The sequence below is a fragment of the Sarcophilus harrisii genome, chromosome 2, assembly GCF_902635505.1.
Source record: "Sarcophilus harrisii chromosome 2, mSarHar1.11, whole genome shotgun sequence".
Taxonomy (NCBI): domain Eukaryota; kingdom Metazoa; phylum Chordata; class Mammalia; order Dasyuromorphia; family Dasyuridae; genus Sarcophilus; species Sarcophilus harrisii.
Window position 1 is genome coordinate 146274246 of NC_045427.1, and position 23980 is coordinate 146298225.

The 23980-nt window shown below is 30.5% G+C and overlaps 1 protein-coding gene across 3 annotated transcripts in view; it reads left to right on the forward strand.

The window, feature by feature from the left end:
• The window catches only part of NAPB (NSF attachment protein beta), a 46567-nt gene that overhangs the window by 15415 nt on the left and 7172 nt on the right, over positions 1 to 23980 (forward strand). Inside the window, exons 2-11 of one of the 3 annotated variants that reach the window (XM_031951028.1) lie at positions 7877 to 7956; positions 11408 to 11524; positions 13529 to 13575; positions 13724 to 13801; positions 16020 to 16075; positions 16260 to 16344; positions 16797 to 16901; positions 18127 to 18195; positions 19049 to 19099; positions 21328 to 21381. In XM_031951028.1, coding sequence (XP_031806888.1) covers positions 7877 to 7956; positions 11408 to 11524; positions 13529 to 13575; positions 13724 to 13801; positions 16020 to 16075; positions 16260 to 16344; positions 16797 to 16901; positions 18127 to 18195; positions 19049 to 19099; positions 21328 to 21381 — 742 coding nt within the window. Of the gene's footprint in view, positions 1 to 7876; positions 7957 to 11407; positions 11525 to 13528; positions 13576 to 13723; positions 13802 to 16019; positions 16076 to 16259; positions 16345 to 16796; positions 16902 to 18126; positions 18196 to 19048; positions 19100 to 21327; positions 21382 to 23980 lie in introns of those variants that run through there. The other 2 variants (XM_003758135.4, XM_023494843.2) reach the window with 2 other exon arrangements.

A 23980-nucleotide genomic window follows, 5' to 3' on the forward strand; every position in this document is an offset into this window, starting at 1 on the left:
CATCCATTTTGGTTAGAGTTTCAGACTTGCTGCTATACAGTTGGGGAAAATAGCTCCTAATTATTGCTTTAATTTCTTTTTCATTGATGGTAAGTTCATCCTTTTTATTTTTGATGCTAATGATTTGGGTTTTTATTTTTGATACTGGTGATTTGGTTTTTTCTTTTCTTTTTCTAATACAATTAACTAAAGGTTTATCTATTTTGTTGAATTTTTTTCACAAGACAAACTCTTAGTTTTATTTATTAGTTTGATTTCTTAGTTTTACTTTTATTAATTTCTCCTTTGAGTTTCAGAATTTCTAATTTGGTATTGGGTTTTTTAATTTGCTCTTTTTCTAGCTTTTTTTTTAGTTGCATGCCCAATTGATCCCTTCTTTCTGTATTTTATTCATGTAACTATTTAAAGATATAAAATTTCCCCTTATAGCTGCTTTGGCTGCATCCGATAGGTTTTGGTATATTGTCTCATTTTTTCATCCTCTTAGATGAAATTATGTATTGTTTCTGTGTTTTGTTGTTTGACCCACTCACTTTTTAGAATTAGATTGCTTAATTTACAATTAGTTTTTAGTTTATCTTTCCCTGCCCCTTTATTGAAATTATTTTTATTCCATTGTGATCTGAAAAGAAAATATTTACTATTTCTGCCTTCCTGCCTTCAATGATAGCATCTGTCCTTCTAGATCACTATGCCCAAGCTAAAGTGTTTTGGGGTTTACAAAAATCACTTAAAAGATGTTGCTTGACCTCTCAAGAGCTTCAGAATCTAGTAGGGTAATGGGTTAAAATCTTTTTCCCCGGATATGTGCTAGTTTTGGTTGATGGTCATGGGAACAGTCACAATTATTCTGAACCTCAGTTTTCTTATTTGTAAGATGAGTAATATTAATACCTGGAGTGTTTACATGACTGAGTTGTGAGATTTAATGAGGAAATGTATATAAAACCCCTTGCAAACCTTAAAGAGCTACATAAATTTATGTAAGCAGGATCAAGTGTCTTGCCCAGGGTCACACATCTAGTGTTAAGTATATGAGGCTCATTTGAACTCAGGTCCTCCTAATTCCAAAGCCAGTGCCACCTATTTGGCTCCCAATGTACAGCTTTAAAAAAATTAACTTTTATCAGCTTTTGTTTCCTAATGAGGAGAACAATGGCACTTTTCTCACAGAATTGGTGTGAAGATCAAATGAGCTATTATTTCTAATGTGCTTTATAATAAACCTTAAAGTGCCATATAAATTTTATGTATTGTTATTGGGGGAATATTCATACTTTATTACTATATTTTTTGGGAAAACTTGGCAGAGCCTTAATTCAGTTCCATCACTCTTACTTTTCATTCTTATTCATCCTCCCCCAGGTTAAAAAATAAATAAATAAATAAAATGTTTTTCTTGAGAATATATATTCTGTAATTGTTGTTGTTGAGTTGTATCTACCTCTTCATGACTGTAGGGCATTCTTGGTAAAGATACTGGTTTCAATTTCCTTCTCCAATAGATTAAGACAACAGAGATTAAGGTACTTGCCCTCAGTCACACAGCTAGTAAGTGTCTTGAGATTCTATTTGAACTTAGGTTTTCTTGAGTTCAGGCCCAGCTGCCTATCCACTGAACCATCTAGATGCTTTCTTTGTTACTATAGCTCTCTATTTCTGCCATGTTCTTAACTCTTCTCCAGGGCCAAGCTTGGACAATGTAATTATAATAAATTTAGGTTTATGTTTTTGTGCTTTCCATTTACTTGGTGTAATTGTAAATGTTATGTTGTTTTCTTGACTCTACATTGTTTCATGCCAATTTCCATTCATTTCTAAATTCTTCATAATCATTTCATAAAACAAAGCAATCTTCCATTATATTCATCTACCACATTTTGTTTAGGCATTTCTTAATGGATGTACATTTACTTTGTTTCCAGTTTTTATTACCACAGAAAGCCCTATTGAACATTTTGTTGTATATGGTATTCTTATTTGTGTATTTGACTTTATTAGGATATATATTTAGAAGTGGCATATCTGGGTCAAAAGTGACATTTTAATAGCTTTTAAACATAATTCCAAATTGCATTTTATCATAGTTGAACTTATTTTTAATACATCTACCAACATTATGATTGTTTTTCCATGGGCTCTCCATCTTTTTTTTATCCCTGTCAATTGTCAGGTATATAGTGAAATCTCAAAATTGTATTTCCCTTATTGATTTACAGTAGTTCTCCAAATTGGTTATGTCACAAGTGAAATTTAACAAAAGGTAAACCAAGGAACATTTTCCAAGTAAGGTGACAGTTTATTAATAGAATGCCATTTCTGTGTCAATGACTACTCAGTTTCTAGCCAAAGATTTTGTTCAAAAAGAGAGCTTCCCTTTTATAAGTTTTGAGGAGCACACAACAAAGAACAGAACGGGGTGGGGGTAGGGGGGGGGTGACATCATTGGCTACATACCAGGAGGCATGAGGAATAGTATAATTGGAAGTAGGAAATGAACGGCTAAATTTCTTCCTTCCCTTCTGTGATTGAGATGTTTGTTAAGTCTGCTTGCTAGGTTAAAAGACAATGGGCTAAATTTCTGTGAAGGATAGCTTAAAATTATAAAGATATAAGACTCAACTTCCTTGTGTCCACCATCCTTGTATAGCAAAAATTCCTTGAGGCAGTAATAGAACAGTGATTAGCAAGAGAACTTAACTCATTGTAGATCGCCTAGCAGAATTCCATGAACAGGGGCAGAAAACCATGACTTAAGCAATTACAGGATGAAATTAATTATAAATAAGATCAAAAAAGTTATAAAGAAGTGAATCTTCTCAGTTAATAGTTGGAATTTATTTTTCTGAGAACTCTTTCTTCATATCTCTTGATCACTTACCTATTAAGAATTAGCTCTTGGTTCCATATTTCTGTTAATTCCCTTATGTGTCTGGACATTGTATTTTTTTCAGAGATATTTGATACAAATATTCTTTTTAATCATTTGACAGTTTGTCTAATCCTACCAGCATTGATTTTTGTACAAAATCATTAATTCCATGTTATGGAAATTATCTACTTAATCTTATGTTCATTATTACCCCTGAGATTCTAAGAGTTTTCTTCCTCCAAGTAAATTTTGTTATTTTTTTCTAGCTTATGTGAAGTACCTTCTTGTTAGTTTGATTAACAAAGCATTAAATCTGTAAGTTACTTGTAGATAATTTTACTAATTATTATCATTATTATTTAGCATGGTTCAGTCATTAGCAATGATTACTTCCAATTATTGAAGTGATTTTTAAAAGGATTTTTCAGAAACCACATCTGTGATTTTAATTATGTAGGGAATTTCTGGTGATGAACTGCCTCTTTTAACAAATTGTCACCTTCTCTGAATTAGTTTTTAAGTTAGCTGAGAGTACTGAGAGGTTAAGTAACTTATACAGAGTCAAATAGTCAGTATGTTGCTGAGGCAGGACTTGAGCCCAAGATTTCCTGTCTCCTGGTTTCTACACCATGCTGTCTTTACTTTAATTCCTTAAAGAATACTTTGTAATTGTATTTATATATAACGCATTAAGTATATCTTGAATCCCAGGTATTTTTAACATTTCATAGTTATTTTGATTAGATTTCCCTGTCTTTTATATGTTGTGTTTTAGAAATTATGGCATATTATCTTATCATTAGCATATTCTTTCACATAGGTTTTAATTTTTTGTCATTTTTTTCATGATATCATTATTAAAGACTCCATTTAGACATAAATGTCTTATTCTATTCCTATTATCCCTTCCTATATAGATGCTATATGTGCATAGATGATTAATATTGTTATTTTTTATAGCTCCCTTATGCTTGATGTAGTTTCCTTATTTATCTCTCTTGATAATTGTGAATTTTTATTTTATTTGATTGCAGCTTCTGATTTTTTTTGAATTATACATAGTAGCAAATTGTTTACTTTTTAGATTTAAAAAAACAGCAGATTTTGTTTATTCATTCTAGGACTGTCTTATTGTTGAATTCATTCACATTTAAGGTTATCAAAACTAGGCTTCTATTTTACTAGATCTTTTGTATTGATTTCTATTCATTTTCCCTTTGAAATCAGTGCTTTTTTTTCCTCAGTGTTCAGTTTTTCTTATATTTACTCTTATGTCAATTTATTTTCAAGGCTTACCTCATGTTTAGAGTTACCTAGCCTATTTTAAATAATTTGAATAAGTTGTTCATTTCTCTTTCATTTTTTAATTATCTTTTTTTGTTCTTCTCTTTTCACCTTTGTTTTTTCAGTATCCAATAAACATGTGGTTCAAATTGTTTTTTCAAATCTCACTTTTTTATAAGTAATGTATTTTGTATCCTTTTCCAAGTTTTTTTTTCCTTTTGTCCTTATTATTTCTTTTTTTCTTTTAGTCTAATGTGAATTCTCCCCTCCAGTTCATGGGCTGTATGTATACCTGTCCCTTGTCTATGTCACTCTTATTTAAGACCACTTACTACAGCAACTTGAATGAGAAATATTTCTTTGAATTCTACACATTTTAAAATGGACTTGAACAACTTTTTTTTTTTTTTAGTTATTTGAATGCCTATACTTAGTGGTATAGGTCCCTCCAAATTGCGATTATATTTTAAATCAACATTCCTAATTGGTAGGGGGGGAAGAGAAAACCCATTCACAAAACTTGAATGTCTAAATTAGATATTCTAAATATACTTGAAAGAAGTATACTTCTCCAAAGTTCCACCCTCTACACTTTTATCATTAGGTGGAGATAGCAAACTTGCTATGACCTTCCCAAGTTTTTGTGTAGATTGAGGTCATAGGTCTGTATATGTCTTCTTAGCTTTCTCCTTTTATACAAGAAAAGTTCCATTTCTGACATATGTTTGGTATGATCCCATACTTTTGAGGGGCTCCAGGACAGTGATTGATAAGGAATCAAAGTGTTATTTTTTTCCTGGAGCTATACGTGGGATATATTTGTGGGATCTTGTAATTGATTGAGATGAGATGAGAAAGTGTTGCACATAATCTCAGGTACCATAATGATGGCCTTTAGGACAAATGATCACATTTCCATTAATTTATTAATTCTGGGAACAGAAATTGTCATTGGTTTGAGTTTGGGAATATAAGAAAAATATTGAGAAGTAATTAAAGCAATATACATATACAGGTCAGTAAACAATTATTATTGAACTGAGTATTCTCAGAATGATCTACATCTCTTATTTGCTTGATCTGTTGACAAGAGATTGTGCTCTATTGGTTTCCTTAGTTGAAACAATAAATATCTTTTATAAAATTATCTTTTAAAATATCTTTTATAAAATATCTTTAGATAGAGGTTTTTTACAACTTTTTCCTTGGGATTTTAGATTTGAATGCTAACTCTGATTCCCTTTGGGAAGGAAAAAAAAACTTGAGAAAAGAATTCTCTTCTAAGACAGAAGTAACTCATGTCAGTGCAGTGATTTAGGCTCAGTATTAGAACACAAGGAAATACTTGTAAACATCAAATTTGGTTTAAAAAAAAGTTTCCTTACAAGAAAATATAAAAGGACTTAATTACTATTATAGGGCCCATTGAATTAGTTGGAAAAAACAATACTTTTGATATGTTTTTATTTTGATATATACATGCTTCTACTCTCAATAGGCTAATTCAAAATATTAGTCTTGACAGTATAAAACCAAGTTGAGTTGCTTTCATCATCTTTTATTTAGACCCATTTTATTAGGCTCATTTGTTTTTTAATTTTGAGTTTTTAGGAATGGATATTATTTCAAGGAAATTGAAAAAAAAATCATAGCTCTTAAAGAGCACATTTGAATGACTATTAGAGATATTTTGGGATAGAGATGTAGGAAAGTCAAGCATTTCAAGGATTATTCATTTCCATGATGAAATAGAATCAATTATACAAAAAAGAAAATGAAAGTGCAGATTAAAACAAAAATACCCAGAACAAACTGTTGCTGCAGAATAGCCAAATTAATTTTCAGAAAACTTCCAAAGATCTGCAGAAGGATCAAGGAGGTAGAAGAATTAATGTTTCTCTATAGTATAGCATAGGCTTCTTGAAGTTGAAAGAACAGTGTGAAGATTAGTTTAAAAAAAAAAAAAAGCTGTTGACCATGATTAGGAATAAAAATATTTTTGCTTTTAGCAAGATAGTATAAAGATGTGGAATACTGAAGACTAAAATTAGATAATCTTTACCATTGAAAACTCACTTTTTCAGTCAGAGTATACCAAAACTATTATTGAAAGAATTCCAGGTAAAGCTTTTAAGATATGGGCATATTTAGCAGACTGTAAAACATCTCCTATCCCCTTTGTGGGGAAAATCCTTTGTGGATTTTTACTTTAGAGTAGATTTTTTTAGGTAATGATAAATGCTGATTAATATGTTGATATACTGAGATGCAAAGTTGTTCTGGAAATAAATTCACAAAAGGAGTGGGAATCTTGCAACATGATGTTGTATACTATTATTACATAATATGAAAGTTCAAGAAATGTGTTCAAATGATAGAGATAAAATGCTTTAATTATCTAATAGCTCACCTATTTTAAATCCCTTTGAAAATATATGTGCTAAAATCAATACCTATCATTCCTCAAAGGTTCTCCAATTGATGAAAATATGATTCATGATGAATTAAAGAATATGTCAAAATTTCATGAACACAAAAAATGTCTAATAAGGTGATGGCAAATAAATTAAACCTGAAACCTTAGATGTTATCCCCCACATCTTGGGATCATTGGCTACTGTTAACAGCAATAATCAAGAATTAGTTGTTTTTTTTTTAAATGAGTAAATAACAGAGAAAGAACACAATGAAACATAGAGACAAACAGGTGTCAAACTCAGAAGAAAATATAATAGCTTCCTGTAAAGCTTCAAAGAAGAATGAGAAATGATCACAAGCATAAAAAGAATTCCTGGAAGAGCTTTTAAAAGACTTTAAAATCAAATGAGAGGTTGAGGAAAAAATTGGAAAAAGAAATGAGTAATGAATGCAAGAAAATTATGAAAAGAAAATCTGCCAATTAGAAAAAGACATCAAAAGACTTACCAAAGAAAGCAACTCCTTAAAGCTAATATTTAACAAGGAAAAGCTAATGCCTTCAAAATTCATCTAAAAACAGAAATAAAACTAAATCAAAAGAATGAAAACAGAAGAAAATATTAAATATGCCATTAAAAAAACAACTGACTTAGAAAATATAGGATCCTTTTTTAATGTAAGAAAATCATTGGATTAAAAAAGAAACCCTAAATTGGTTTTATGAAAAAAAAAGTTACCAAGTTAAAGAGTGCTCAGGGAAAAGAGAAGAGATCTAAGTATAGAGCATGATTAGATGATTATCCAGAAAACAGAAATAAGGAGGATTGGTCCCAGAGGTAAGAGAACCAAGAGAACACTCTCATAAAAGTCAGGAAAGAATAATTATCCAGGAAAAGAGAATAATAAATAGTATACAATTCTGCAGAGTGATTAAAAAGAATGAAAATTGAGAATAGGCTATTTGATGTACCAACAAAGAGATCACAAGTAACTTTGAAAGGAGAAGCTTTTCAGTGCAGTTAAGAGTCAGGAGTAATATTGTAGCCCCCAAGAAACTGGATAAACAGTGGTGTTCTCAAGAGAAACAGGGAAATGTGGAAGAAAGGGTAGTTTGGGCTGGGCGGGAAAGAAGGGGGAAGATAATGTGATGTCATACCCATCCATTCCTGCCCATCCACTGCTACTCAATGTTTCCAAAACTGAAAATATATTAGGGAAAGAGTGGAGAGGAAGGGAATTGTCAGGAAAGACTTATGTAAGAATGATGATTTTAATTAAATTTTTAAAAAATTATTTCCTTAGAGGAAATACAAGAATAGAAGAAGCTTGTGAAATGTATACAAGAGCTGCAAACATGTTCAAGATGGCCAAAAATTGGAGTGGTATGTATGGGTTTTTTGTTTTATGTTAGCATTTTCAAAGCAAAAAAATGACATATTGCCTTAGGACTATTGAGAGAAAAGACCTGTTTCTCCACCTAAATTCCACATTGTAAACACCATGAAAGTACATAGATAGTAAATTGCCCTATACAAATATAACAATCAAAAAAGCTTGTCCTAGTGAAGAAATAAATATAACCAAAAAGTAAACCTCGTTTGTTTTCTCCAAACCATTTAATACAGTGGGCATTAAGCACTTACTAACTGATGATTATTATAATAAAAATTAAGCAAAGAAAGAATAACGTATCATCCCTGAATATCAGAAAAGGGTAAGAACAGAGATAATAAAAAGTATTTTAAAATACTTTTAAGAAATGTAAACATTTATGTTACCAGTTTAAAGAATGTCTACTTACTATGAAACAGATAGTAGTAGTCTGTGGATCACTATTAATTCCCATTAGGTAAGTATTTCTTTGGGAATTATAATTGTGGTAAAATTAATTAAATATAACCATCAGCCCTAACTTTTTTCTTAAAACAGTTCTTCATTGATAGAGTTTCAAAAATAGTAAAGTTAATAAATAAAATTAACTTTTATTTCATTTGCCAAAAATGAGTTATTCTTTCTAAATAAATGCCTCTTTTTGTTAATTAGTGTTAAAGGGAAATAATGATAAGGAACCCTACTTTTTCTCTCCTAAAGCAGGATTTAGTATCTTCATATTAAAGGAGAGTAGGCATTTTTTAAAGTAGAAACAAAATGATTATTGTTTTTGAGCTAGATAGTACTGTAACTTTTTATTAAATATGATTTCTCTTAAATTTTATTAGTACCATATTTTGGATTTGGGAAGGCTTTTAAATTCAGTTCACATGGTCTGCATACTTTGGTTTCCTATACTCTCAAAACATGAGTGTATGTGAAACCAAGTTTTTAAAATTTATTTGTTCACAAAATTAATTTTATTTTCTAAATCTAAAAATTTTTTAAGACTTAAATTATTTTTACTTAGCAAAAGTTAATTATTTAAATTTATTTAAATAAAGTTATTAAAGTTTTTTTTTTAACAAAAAATAACTAACATTAGATGCATATTACATACTTTATAGGTATTCAAACTGGTGATTGCAGTGTCCACTTACCTAAATCCTGATATTTTTTATCAGGACTGCTGCCTCCAAGAAGAAATAGACGTAGATAATAAAATGCATATTATGAATTGCTCATTTCATAATATTAATGTGTTATGAGCCTGAAAATATAATAGCATGATGAAAGAAAATAAAGTTCAGTTGTTTAAAGCCTATATTGATTTATATTTAAAGAAATTAGTTAACCTGATTAATTACAAATTACACACTCTGACTGTTTAGAATTTTAGATAGAGTGCACTTGACTTTATATGGCAATGATTACAAATAATATAATTTAGTAAATAATTTTTTAAATGTACAAAGGCAAATATGCAGAATTTAGAGTCTGTACATTATGGAAAAATCCCAGATATCTGAGCTGTATTAAGATATCTATAATTGAACATAATACTCATAGATTGAGAACATTCTGTTGATGTTTGTCATTAGTACTTTTAGTTGTTTAAGTTCTTTTATTTGAATGGTTTTCTTTGTTATCCTTAATGAGGGAGCCTATTTTAGATAAAAAATGGTAGCCAAGTAATTGAATATCTACATAAAGAAGTTATAAGTATAATACAACTTTTTTGAAAGAAGCAGCTATCTTCCTTTGCATTCCCATATAATAAATACCTTTACAATACAGATATTCTTTACACTGATCCTTGACTGTCAGTTTTTTTCAATCTGCTGCACATATTTATGGTATTTTCTGCCCCTGTAGGAAGTACTTTTTCCTATTCTTCTTGTATATATATAAATCTTATTCATCCTGCCAGACCAATCTCAAATCCCACCTTTTACCTGAAAACTTTTCCTAGCAATTTCTGTCTGTATTGAACTAAAGGAAACCTTTTTTTTTTTTTTTTTTTTTTTTTTTTTTTTTTTTTTTTTTTTTTTTTTTCTGATATGCCATATTACCCGTGTGCTATTGGGGCACATAAATATAACCTTACTTGTTATGCTCTTGAGTAATATCACTTCTGTGAGTTCTATTACTTCTGCTATAGTCAATAAAATCATTTTAAAATACCTCTTGAGTCTAGGGATTGTAAATATCTTGTACTATTTTTGTATCCTCTCTAGTGCTTAGGCTCTCTAGTACTCCATTATATTTTAAAAATAAGTTGAATTCAAAGGAGTTGAGCTATATTGAGCATTTTTATAAATGAATGTTGTTACTTGTGAGCTGCCATACTTAAAGGGACAAGTGGGCCTTCAAAACTAAAAATTAGTACAGGTGTACCCTTATGGTATGGAGCCAAACAATGAATATATTTTAAAATAATATTATTAGTTTTTATAGGAATTATAAAATTATTGATGTGGAATTGGAAGAGACTTTAAAAATCCCCAACCTCTCCCACCTTTTTTTTATTTATTTTTTTTTTTTTTATTTTTGGAGACAATCTCCTTTACAGATAATGAATATGCATGCAGAGGTTTCTTGCCCATATTCATACAGGCAGTAAATAAAGAGCCAAGCAAGGATTCAAACCCATTATTTCTGACTCAAAATTAAGTGCTATTTCCACTATAGCATAATAACTTTTATGGCATTTTAAAGTTAATAAATTAAAGTTATAATAACACTTTACATGCATTTTATTTCATTTTGCTGCTTGATTCTCACAACTGTGTGAAGTTTTTTTGTGCTCAAACCTCACTTTAACATTCAGTGTAGTTTTTCTGACATCAGCGTTATTAGCTTTTGATCTAATTACCCGATTCCTTGATTTCTTTTGTACCCTAGACTTTAGGTTTAAAAAGGCCAAGGTCTCCCATTGCATCCAGGGCCCTCTCCAGGCATCTTGATCTATATGTGTCCTCTTGACCCAGCTGACCCTGGAAAGTGAGGCAGGTGACCTTGCATAGCCCTCCCTCACTTAAATCCAATTCACTTGCATGTCATGGTGTCACCTCCCTGATGTCATGGTCCTCTTCGAGAATGAAGGACAAACAATAACATCCCAGAGGAACACCTCCTGAGATATGGAGAAATCATAGCTTTCCTTTCCTAGTAATTTCTGCACATTCCCCACTATAATAGCATATGCCTCTACTCTAGCTAGCAGTGTTCCTTATAGAATTAACTGCCATACTAAAACATTATTTTTGCTTCATTTAACATTCTTTTGTGCAAAGAATCAGGTAATTTTGTCAGGATTTATTTATTTTTGAATCTATTTGTTTCTGACTTGGAATGCTCTTTTTCGTTGAAATTATGATTTAAACAAATAGACCAGACTAGAAATTATGCTTTGATGCAAGTAGATCTAAAGAAATACTGTCTTTTTTTTTTTTTTTCTAGCTGCAGGAAATGCCTTTTGTCAGGCAGCTAAGCTGCATATGCAGCTACAGAGCAAACATGACTCTGCTACAAGTTTTGTGGATGCTGGAAATGCTTACAAAAAGGCTGATCCACAAGGTAAGGTCCAGAATTACTATGTAGTCAGCAATATCTGTTTAACTCTGGTTAATGTTTACATATTTTCAGATCTTTATTTAGGTAGGTCTTTTATAGGCTGCTGCAATATTTTATTTTGATCAATTTAACAGAAAGGAAATATCATAATTTAAAATATTTGAATTGTTTTTCATCGTTTGGTTTAGGAGACCCTTATTTACTTATACAAGTAGTAGTGTATAGACAAAGAGTAAATGAATTTTATTGTATAATCATAAACAAGGTTGCTGCAACTATCCATAGTTATTAGTGATATTGATTGTATACATGTATTGGTCTGTTCTTACTGTCTTTCTACAGGTGCTTTAATCTGTTTACATTTTGAATATATAAGTAGTTTATTTGGGGCTTTAACTTCATCTTAAATTGTCCTTTTTTCTAAAAGATTACATTTTACAAAAGGTTGAAACATTTTAAAATTCATTTGTAATTCTTATAAAAATTCTTCTAGTTATAAAGTGAGATTATAAAATGGCAGGGTAGAGATTTGGAAAAAAGTTCAAGATATTTTGATTTTTCTATTTGGTGTACATGGTGAAATATTTTAAAATGAATATGCTTTTGAGATAAGAAAGGCCTTTTTAAAAGTTACTAATGCTCTTGGCAAATAAAAGTATTACTTTTTATTACTTTTAATTGCCCTTTTATTAACTTTTAATATTATTAATAATAGTAATAGCTTTCACTATTAAAATACTTTAAAGTTTTTTAAAGTTATAAAAAAAGTTTAAAGTTTTTATAGTGCTTTTAATGAATATAATTTCCTCTACTTCTTTAGAGCATTGTTTCCTAAACTGTTTTACACATGAAAGGGGGAATAGAGATTTATTGAGAATAATTTTAAACGCTAGCTATAGTTTTCCCCTCTAAAATATTAGAAAAAGAATATGTATAGGCCATCTCAATCTTTAATTACATTATCATGTATGAAGCATATGTGTACATACTCATGTGTGCATGTATAAATCTATACGTATATAAACACATGTGCATATATTATGCAATTAGAGATACCTATTCATGTGAAAATTTTAAAAATTTATATTTTATTTCTATTTTATTCTACAAAAGTTCCTTGATTCTCATTTTTCTTCTTGTATGGAATGTCCCCTAGTATGTCCTCTTCATCAGTATTTATGTATGCATTCCATCGCTATATACTTGAAGTTAAAAAAAATGTCATTGCCAAATTAGTTGGGAAATTATCTAATGTCTCACTCAGAAATGTGCATTTTAGATAACTAAAATAAGAGTCTAGAATGGAGTTAACTTTTTATTCTTAGGGTATTTTTTCATGCTGACCTACTTTTATGCCATGGAAGAGTTTTTCTTTTAAATGGCCTTTATTAGTGAAGTTGTGTACTTTTTAAGCACATTTCCATAGCTTGTTTATGTAGATATGTTTAATAGAATTACAGCTATGCACTTTCTTGAGAATGCTAGAAAATATTGGCTTTACTTTTCTAAAGAATTTCATTAAAATCTTTTTGAGTTGAGCTGTAAGAATAGAACTTGTAGTGCCAACCTTTTTTGTGACTCAGTGGCAGGGATGATGCTGTGTCTTCTAGTTATGATCCATATGAGAGCAGTCTTTCTACTCTGCTTGCAGTTTTAAATTATAATTCACCCAACTTAACATTAATGCCCCCATGCTTTTTTTTTCTTTGTGATGCAGTCTTTCATCTGGATGGAATCCTCATTTAAAGGTTATAAGTAAATAAGCCAAATATGCTAGCACAAGCTGTAATTCCCTAATTTACATTGTAGTGGCTGGGAACAAAGCCAAGCTATTACAACTGGACTTTTTGCATGATTGTATTTGCTTTTTACTAACTTCCCTGTCTACCTTCCATCCCTAAATTATATCTAATTAATATTTTAATAAGAGCCATGAAGAAAATTTCACTTTAATCTTATTTGACTGAATGTATTTCTCATTGTTTTTCTTAAATGCCTACGCTTCAGAGGCTATCAACTGCTTAAATGCAGCCATCGATATTTACACAGACATGGTAAGAAGTTGCATTGCTTCGGCATTTGGGGTGTTATCAGTGAGATGTGTTGAAGTGTTACTCTTTTTTCACATTTTCAACCAAACTGATTTGGTAGAAAAATACATATGATAGATCAGTTTTTTTTTTTTTTTTCTTTTGTTCTCAGGGAAGATTTACAATTGCAGCCAAGCATCACATTACTATTGCTGAAATATATGAAACTGAGCTGGTAGATATTGAAAAGGTGAGTTTTTGATAGCTTTTGTGTAAAATTTTGATCTAAAGAATGGTAGATAAGATTAACTTTTTCAAGAGAGTATTTTACTAGCCCATTACAATTTTACAAAAGAAAGCCAGCATTCTTCAAGCTGATTTACATTTTGGTGGTAGTTATTTGTTTTTCATAAGGTCTTTCACGGAGTATTATTATAAATGTTCCCTTTATCTTTTAATGTTTGGCCGTCGAAGTGATAATTTATTGAATTTAATCCTGAAGTCTACCAAAATTTTCTTGCCATTCATTTTATCAATGAAAATGAAAAATATTACTAAAGAATCCTGAATGTATGTGATTATATTATCAACATATCTGGTTTTGATAGAAAATCCCAGAAGGAAAAAAACTCTTTATCATATTAACTTAAATCAAACTCTCTTCAAGGAGGTAGCATAAAGCCATGCTCCCAAGAGGTACTTTAATGATAGGACATTGAGACCTGGAGATAACTACTTCATTAGACACGGGACAGCAGTATGTGGGAACCAACAGGTGTTGCTTTCAAGGACAGCTAGGTTGTAAACTCCATTATCGCTTTATTTGAAAATGTCCTTTTAGATTAGATAATCATTTGAATATGAAACTAGTCTCAGGGGGTCATCATGACCTTCAAAAGAGAAGCCCATTTGATTTTACTTCCATCTTTCTCTATTAAACAACATGATTTTTACACTGTATGGTTATAGACGCAGTATGGTTAAGAGGAAATTGAAATCTGTAGGGAATACATAGATGTTTAAAATATTTTTCTATTCTTCAGGTATAAATGATTCATATCTAATATTTACACATTTTCATGCATAAGAATTTGGAAGTTATTACATAAAGAATCATTGTCTTTGAGAAATCATAGTTAGTGAGAAAGTTGCCAGAAGACTAGGAATGGGTAGATATAGTTTCTGAGTTTTAGACAAGCAAGAGAGTAGATTATAGAGACTAAAAATAAGCAGAATTCTAAAATAGATTATTAATTATGTTTTGTGAGCATTCTCAAAATCACTGTTACTAGGAATTGTCTTGAAGTCATTAAAAACCAGTTATGGTAAACTAATCTAACTTTCTTAGATAAGAAGAGCAAGTGACTGTCACAAATACTGAATAGTTATTTTCAGTGCCAGGAAGGCACTGGCTACAAATCATTGCTAGAGGGAGATATCCAATGGTGTGCCATAGTGCTCTATACCCTTGATAACATTCTGTTCCACATCTTTTATCAGTAATTCGGGGGAATATATAGAAGGAATGTTTATCAAATTCGTGGGAAATACAAAGCTTGAAGAGAACTAATGCCACTAATACATTAAATGACAGAATTAGGATTCAAAAAGATCATTACACTGGAAAGAGATGTCAAAATTAACAAGGTGAAATTTTATGAGGATAAATATGAAATATAACTGGATCTGGAATAATCAATTTTAAAAGATTGAGAACATTTGACAATAGTTTATATGAAAAAATCTAGAGGCTTTAATTGATTACTAGCTCAATATGAAATAACATTTTGATGTCTTCAAAAAACCAATTCAGTTATTGACTACCTTAATAGAAGAGTAAATGAGAATGATGGTACAACTTTTGATCTTCAATATTCACTTTGGCATAAACTACTACAGAATGAGCAAGATCTTAGAAACCATATCTTATATAGTTATGGAATGGAATCAGGAGATATTCCAAATGGAAGGAAGTAGCACAGACAAATGGCATCAAGACAGTATAGTAGTGGGCAAAAGACAGATATCTTGGATAGGATATATTCCGTAAAGAAGTTTAACATCCACTTAGATCTGTGATGAAATATTTAAGCATCCCAATAGACATTTTTGTATGCAATCTGTAACTCTTTTTTCTAAACTGTTTTTCTTGGATAAAACTATTATTTGCAGAGGATGATGAGGGAACAGTTATTAAGAAATAATAGTGGTGTTAAAGCAAAAGCCAACAATGTAACATTTTTAAAAATATGTATGTCCTTTCTGGAAACTGTAGTGTTGACATGATAACATATACTTTTTTTAATGGGACCAGAATATATTATTTCATTGATGGTATTGCAAGTTAATGTCTTAAAAGATATCTTAAGGTTATGAAAAATAAATTAAGAGGAGGTAGACTGTTAAATGAAAATGTCACAGTGGTAACATCGATCTTTAAGAGGAAAGTTTATTTGTTTTGCTTTCAGGCTATTGCACATTATGAACAATCAGCTGACTATTATAAAGGAGAAGAATCAAACAGGCAAGTTTTTTTTCTTTTTTAATTTGTATTTTGTCTTTGCATATTCCAAAATTTACAGATGTTTAGGTTTTGGTCAATTTTATAAGTTGAAATAAAACATTTTTTTTAGGAAATATAACTATAGCTTACCCCTTTTTCTTTTTGGAATGTTTTTTTTTTAACTCTCTGATTCTTGATTTTTTAGTTCAGCCAACAAGTGTCTTCTGAAAGTTGCAGCTTATGCTGCTCAACTAGAACAGTACCAGAAAGCAATTGAAATCTATGAGCAGGTTAGTACATTTATAGACATCACTTTACAATATAAGCCTTTCTGGATCAATTTAAAATTAATTGTAGATTCTTTCAATCAGCGAAGTTTTATTAATTTTTTTTCTGTAGTTACATGTGTAATTTGCTATAAATCAATAAATCTCTCTTTCTAATATTATTTCTTTACACAAGACTAGGGAGGAAAGATTACCTAATTGAAATGTTTTCAAAACTTAATATGCTATTGTCACTAGAATAAGAAGACCTGTGTGACTTTTGGGCAAGTCACCTAATCTTTATGGGCCTCTGTTTTCTCATCTGTGAAATGAAGTAGGCTTCTGAAGTCCTTTACTGCTGTAGATTTATGACCCTATGAGTACTGTATATTGGTTAATTTAAAATAGATACTCTTTTTTACCCTCATGATTTATGGTAGTATCAACATTACTAATCAAATAATTTCTGTTACTAGGTTGGGGCAAACACTATGGACAATCCTTTGCTGAAGTACAGTGCAAAAGATTACTTCTTTAAAGCGGCCCTTTGTCACTTCATAGTTGATGAATTGAACGCTAAGGTTAGTAGTTTTAAAGGGACATTTTTTCTAATATAATAACCAAAACTTTTGCCACTCTCAACCTAATTAATATAGATAATATCTATGCCTGTGAACAAATTACCCAAAAAGACCTACTACAACTGAATTTCATAAGTTATTCCGTTTTATTCTTGGCTATTGAAAAATAAAGTAAAGTTTTATTTTATGTCTGGACTTTCATAGAAAACAAAAAGGAATCAGAATAGATCCCTATCTCTTGAATCCTGACCAGAATCCATACCTGGTTAATTGAAATGTTTGGAATTTTGTAGAGAATAAAAAGTGAGGGGAAGTTGAAGAGGGGAATCCATAAGAAAGAAAAGGAATTGGTTAAGAACAGAATATTAGAACAATTTTAAATAGGTTTGTACTATCTCAGATTTGGGAAACAGAAGTAAGCTACACGAGGAGTATCCCTGTTTTCTAAATTCAAATATCAACCCTAAATTAAGTTCATTTTAATTCTGTACTGTAGAGATGTACTCTTAATTAAGTCAAGAGCCAGACAAAAAAGTAATTGGGGGGTGGGGGGGAGGCACAGCTAGGTGGTGCAGTGGATAGAGCATCAGCCCTGAAGTCAGGAAGACCTGAGTTCAAATCTGGTCTCAGACACTTAACACTTCCTAGCTGTGTGATCCTGGGCAAGTCACTTAACTCCAATTGCCTCAGGAAAAAAAAGTCATTGGAAAATGGTTTAACAAAATATATTTTAAAATATGCTATAACGTTGCAGAAATGCAATGTAGTATTCATAGTGTTAATTTGTGGTTTTCTAAGTCAACATGAAGCCTGCAAGGTCCTGTTTCTATTTGAGTTTGCTGCCTCTACTGTACTCTGAGAAAGAATATTTATCTTTTCTCTTTTCATGGTTATAACCAAAAAGTAGCGAAGGATAAATGTTATAGCTAGCTAGTTCTCCCTCAGCTTTGTATGTCTGAGAAAGTAGAGCAAAAATGATTTAGCTTGAGAACTTTCAAGTTAATTTTATATTAGCTCTCATTTCATTCTTCTTTATAGGACTTCTCATTTTTATGTATTTTCATTTATTTCCAAGGTCATATTATAAAAATAAACAAATAAGTTTTCATCTGATAAGTTTTAGGTTTTGCAATGTTTCTTAATTATATATATCAGGAGTGGAAACTGGTTTATAGAAAAATGAAAATTTTCATGACTAAAGCATAAAATAATCTTTCAATTTTAGCTTGCTCTCGAAAAATATGAAGAAATGTTTCCAGCATTTACTGATTCTAGGGAATGCAAATTATTAAAAGTAAGTAAAATTGGCACTGTTATCAATAATATTAGCTGATGTCATATATCACTTTAAAGCAGTTTCTTTTATTTGATCCTCAAAACAATCATATGATATAGATATTATTATGTATTATTCCCTTTTTACAGATGAGGAATCAGGCTTAAGGAGAGTGATTTGCCTAATTTACAAAGCCTGTAATTATTGAGGCTGAGATTTGATCTCAGATTTTGTCTGAGTCTGAGTTTAGAATGCCAGGTAAATATCGTCTAAGATGTGTATGTATGTTATGCACATTTTAGAGAATATATATTTTCTTTTTCACATAGCACATTGATCCTTTAGTGTCAGATATCAGTATGGAATTTATCAGGCTACTTGAGACATGACACTTTATGACCTTTATAGTCACTTTTACTGGCCATAATATAGTAAACAGAAACATCATGGACTCCTGAAAGACATCAGAAAATGATAATACTGGAACCAAGATGATAGTTGAATATTGATCCAAAATTTGCAGATTTACTGAAGAGCAGTTTTCAAATTTATGGAGATACTGACATTTTCTGAGAGTAATTCAGAAACAGCAAGTAATATTAAGTGATTGTTTCTTAAAGTTATATCTGTGTTACTTAATTACAAAGTCAAGAGTTTTAAGCTGCTTTACATAGTATCTTAGCATATATAGAATCTCTAAAAACCAACCTCTAAGATTACTTAGTAATGTCCCTTCACTTCGTAGATGAAAGAATTGAGCCCCAGAAAGGTTGCCCAAGGTTAGTGGCAAGCATCAGCCTAGAAATCAGATGATTTGCTTTTCTACGTTGGGATAACCCAATACTTTTTATACATATTTTTATGTTGTCAGAAACTGCTAGAAGCTCATGAGGAACAGAACAGTGAAGCTTATACTGAAGCAGTAAGTAGCACATGCCATTTTATACTTACATAACTCTAATAGAGTTTTTGAAGATTTGATTTGCATTATTATTTTTTTCATATTTTTAGGTTGTAAATATGTCTTATGTTTTCCCAAACAGTATTCTCAAAGTTTATGTGCATTGTATATGCCAAATGTGATATTAGTAGAAATATCTAGTTAGGTTCGATAAATATTATATTTGTGGCACAGAAGTCATTCGTATTTTTAGGTTAATACCAACTGAATGTAACAATCTAGTTTTACCAAAGTTCTACCAAGCAAGAAAGTCTTAAAATACAATCTTAGTGACACACTAGTTCTGTTGTTTGAGGACATCCTAATTTAGAAAGAAAAAAGCTCTTCACTACTAGCTTGATTCTAGATGATGAATTCTTTGACCTATGAAGATAAAAAAAAATTTTTTACTCATTTTTTTCAACCCTTTCCTATTTCTGCAATAATAATGGCACCATGGCAAAGAATCAAGAAAAATACAAAAAATCAAAAAAATATATTTTAGTCTGTTTATGAATATTATTAACCTAAATGTTGCTATTCTAAATTATGATTTTTGCCCAGTAACAAGTGAATGTATTGCTAAGTGAATTGAATCATGTCAATAGTGACATTCTTGCTGTAAATGAAATCAAGAGATAAAAGTTGTAGCTAAATAGAAGACTTTCTCACAAGTTCTTAATAAAAGAAATAAGAGAAATTGGTAGTCTTGGTTTTTTTTTTTTACTGTTTCTAAAAGGACCAGAAAACATGATTTCATCTCTGATTGGAATACTCATAATAAGGAACAAACAAAAAATCAAATCAAACCAAACAAACAAACAAAAAACCTAGCAAAGGAAAGTATTCTGAGAAGAATGGTCAGAAAATTACAAGTTTCCAGATTTTCCCACAAACAAACAAAATAGCTCCTCAGGGCGAATGTAGAACTATAAAAATCAACTAGAGATGGGGCAGAAAGGTGATCCTCCTGGGACAACCAGAGAAGATCCAAATAAAGATAGCATTTTGGAGGTTTGAGTCATTTGAAGTGTAAATACCTCTAGGCTATCTCCCCTGAAACATTTAGCAGCTAGCCCTGGGGCTGACTCTTTTGGGAGGTAGCCTTGGGCCCAGCCACAAGAATTTTTATCTCCCAAATAATGTAGGCATCTGAGTTGGGGAAGATTGAGGGAACCATTGCTGATAAAAAATAATGAACATATCTGAGATATGGCCCTGGGCAGGGTAGCTGTTGGCTGCAGGCACTTACAAGAAGGCAGAATTCTTGGTTTCAGTTCCAGGGCTGAACTGAAGGAGAACTTGAAGCCAGAAGCACCATTCCTCATACCCTAGAAGTAATTGCACTAACAAACTGCTATAATTTAAATAAATAAATAAATAAATAAAGCAAAGGAGAAAGAACCCAAATGTAGAAAGTTACTATGGGAATAGGAAGACTGGGGTTCATCTTCAGAGGAGGATGCTGAAGCATAAAGCCTTTCCCTATCCTGAAGAGTAATGTCAAATGATCACCAGCTGAAAAAAGAATTCATAGAACTCAAAAGACTTTAAAAATCAAATAAGTGTAATTGAGAAAAAATTTAAAAATAAAAAAACAATCCAAGAAAAACAAGATTATGAAAAGAAACTCAACCAATTGGAAAAGGAGATCCAGAATTTGAAGGAAATCTTGAAAATTAGAATTGGAAAAGGGAAAACCAACAAATTTATGAAAGACCAAGAAATAATTAAAATATAAAGAATGAAAAAATAGAGAATATGAAATGTCTCATAAGCAAAACAACTGATATGGATAACAGATCAAGAAAAGAAAACAGTAATCAGAAGGCTATCTGAAAGCTACATTCAAAAAAAGAGAAAAGAATACAATAATAGAAGAAATAATTAAATTGCCTTGAAGTGTTCAAAGAGGGAAAGTAGGAATAGAAAAAAATCCACCAAAAACTTATAAAGAAAATCTACAGTGATATCATAAGCAAATTCTGAAATCCTTAGCTCTAGGTGAAAATACCATGAACCACAATTCGAATTACATATGACCTAGCAGTGATTACATTAAAAGACCACAGGTCTTGGAACACTATATATTGAAGAACAAAAGAACTGGAGTTGCAGCCAAACATGTCATACCCAGCAAATCTTGAATGAGAAAAAAAAGTGGAGATTCAGTGAATTGCCAGACTTTCAGGATTTTTTTGTTTTTACAGAAAGACCTGAACTTAACAAAAGATTTGACATACAAAATCCAAAAGAAATATAAGGTAAACATCAAAGACTAATTAATTACAAGGGGCTCAGTAAGTAAAAACTTTTTTTTTTATATGTGGAAACGTAAACTGATTCGAAAGTTGTTATTAGTAATTAGGTAGTTTTAAGAGAAAGATTGGTATAGAACTGTTTATGATGTGATTCCAAAAAACTATTTAGGAAAATATAAAATGACTGTGTTACACAAATGAAGAACCACCATGATGATAATTACAGTTTATATATTATTTATTGGTGAGGATAAGGATGTAGAGAAATTCCATGAAGAGCTTGATAAAATGAAAATTAAGCTGGAAAATATTACCTGGGGTTCAGGAATTTAATATGAATACCTTCTTCAGAAAGAAACTTGGCAAAAAATCATCTATGCTCTTTTTTCATTTGTAATGAAATTCATTAATTCATTTTAATGAAATTCATGGCATTTCATTTAATTCACTTTCATTTTTAAAAAGAGACAATTAGCATAATCTTATTCAAATAACTATAAAATTTATAATGTTATTTAAGAGTTAATAATGAAGACACAATTATGACATAGATACAAGTATAAAACACTCATTACTGAAATAAGGGAAAATTTAAGTCGTAAATATAATAATTTTTTGTGGTTAGATAATGCCATAATAATAAAAATGATGCTAAATTAACTAATAGATTTAGTAGTATTACATTATGGAGCTAGACAAAATAATAGTTAAACTCATTTGCAGGAATAAAAGGCAAAAATTCATTTTTTTAAAAAGTCAGAAGGAAATAAATCTAACATTACCAAATCTCAAAACTCTATTGTAAAACAGTAATCAGACCTATATGGTACTGGTCAAAAAACAGAGCAGTAGACTGGTGGAAAAGACTACATAAGAAAAACCTGGAAACAGTTGAACTCAGTATTTTAGTGTTTAATAAATCCAAGAAGAGAAACGATAGTTTAAAAGGATTCCCTATTTGACAACTACTGGAAAAATTGTAAAGCAGTTTGGCTTAAAATAGTTTTAGATTAACAAGTTATACTGTAGATCAAAGTAAGTCCCAAGTGAATAAGAAAATAAAAGTTACATTATAAAAATTCTTAAAGAACAATGCAAGGAGATACCTTTCATAACTGACTAAAATAGTCCCATTTTAGAAAAGGAAATAGAACAAGTTATTAATCAACTCCCTAAGAAAAAATCACCAGGGCCAGATGGAGTTACATATCAATTCTACCAAACATTTAAAAAACAATTAACTCCAATATTATACAAGCTATTTGAAAAGAATAGGGAAAAAAGAACTCCTACCAAATTCCTTTTATGACGTAGACATGGTACTGATACTTAAACCAGGTAGGATGAAAACAGAAAAAATTATAGACCAATTTACCTAATAAATATTGATGCAAAAATCTTAAATAAAATATTAGCAATGAGATTACAGAAAGTCACGTTTAGGAAAACACATCATAACCAAGTAAGATTTATACCAGGAATGTAGGGCTGGTTCAATATTAGTTTTCCTAATATTATAATTGTGATTTGATGTGTGATCTTAGGCAACTATTAGCATAATTGACTATATCAATAACCAAACAAAAATCATATCATTATCTCAACAGATGCAGAAAAAGCATTTGATAAAATCCAACACTCATTCCTATTAAAAACATGAGAGAGTATAGGAATAAATAGACTTTTCCTTAAAATGATCAGTAGCATCTATTTAAAACCATCAGTAAGCATCATATGTAACAGGGACAAACTAGAACCATAGAACCATTTCCAATAAGATCAGGGGTGAAACACCGTCGCCCACTATCATTACTATTCACTATTGTATTATAAATGCTAACTTTGGCAATAAGAGAAGAAAAAGATTAAGGGAATTAGCATAGATGTAATGAGGAAACCAAATTATCACTCTTTGCAGATGATATGATAGTATACTTAGAGAAGCCCAGAGAATCAACTTAAACACTATTAGAAATTAGAATCAAATAAAAACTACTAGAAACAATTCACAACTTTAGCAAAGTTGCAGGATACAAAATAAATCCACATAAATCATCAGCATTTTTATTCATCACTAACAAAATCCAACAGCAAGAGATACAAAGAGAAATCCCATTTAAAATAACTCTTGATGTTATAAAGTGTTTAGGAATCTATCTGCCACAGGAAAGTCAGGAACTATATGAGCAAAACTACAAAACACTTTCCACACAAATAAAGTCAGATCTAAACAATTGGAAAAATATCAAGTGCTGGTGGATGGATCGAGTGAATATAATAAAGATGACAATACTCCCTTAACTAATCTATTTATTTAGTGCTATGCCAATCAAACTCCCAAGAAACTATTTTACTGACCTAGAAAAAATAACCACAAAATTCATCTAGAAGAACAAAAGGTCAAGAATTTCAAGGAAATTAATGAAAAAAAAAAAAAAAAAAGCAAATGAAAAGTGGCCTAGTTATACCAGACCTAAAACTATAATATAAAGCAGTGGTAATATAAAACCATTTGGTACTGGCTAAGAAATAGAGAAGTTGATCAGTGGAATAGGTTAGGTTTAAAGGCAAAATTGTCAATGACTATAGTAATCTAGTGTTT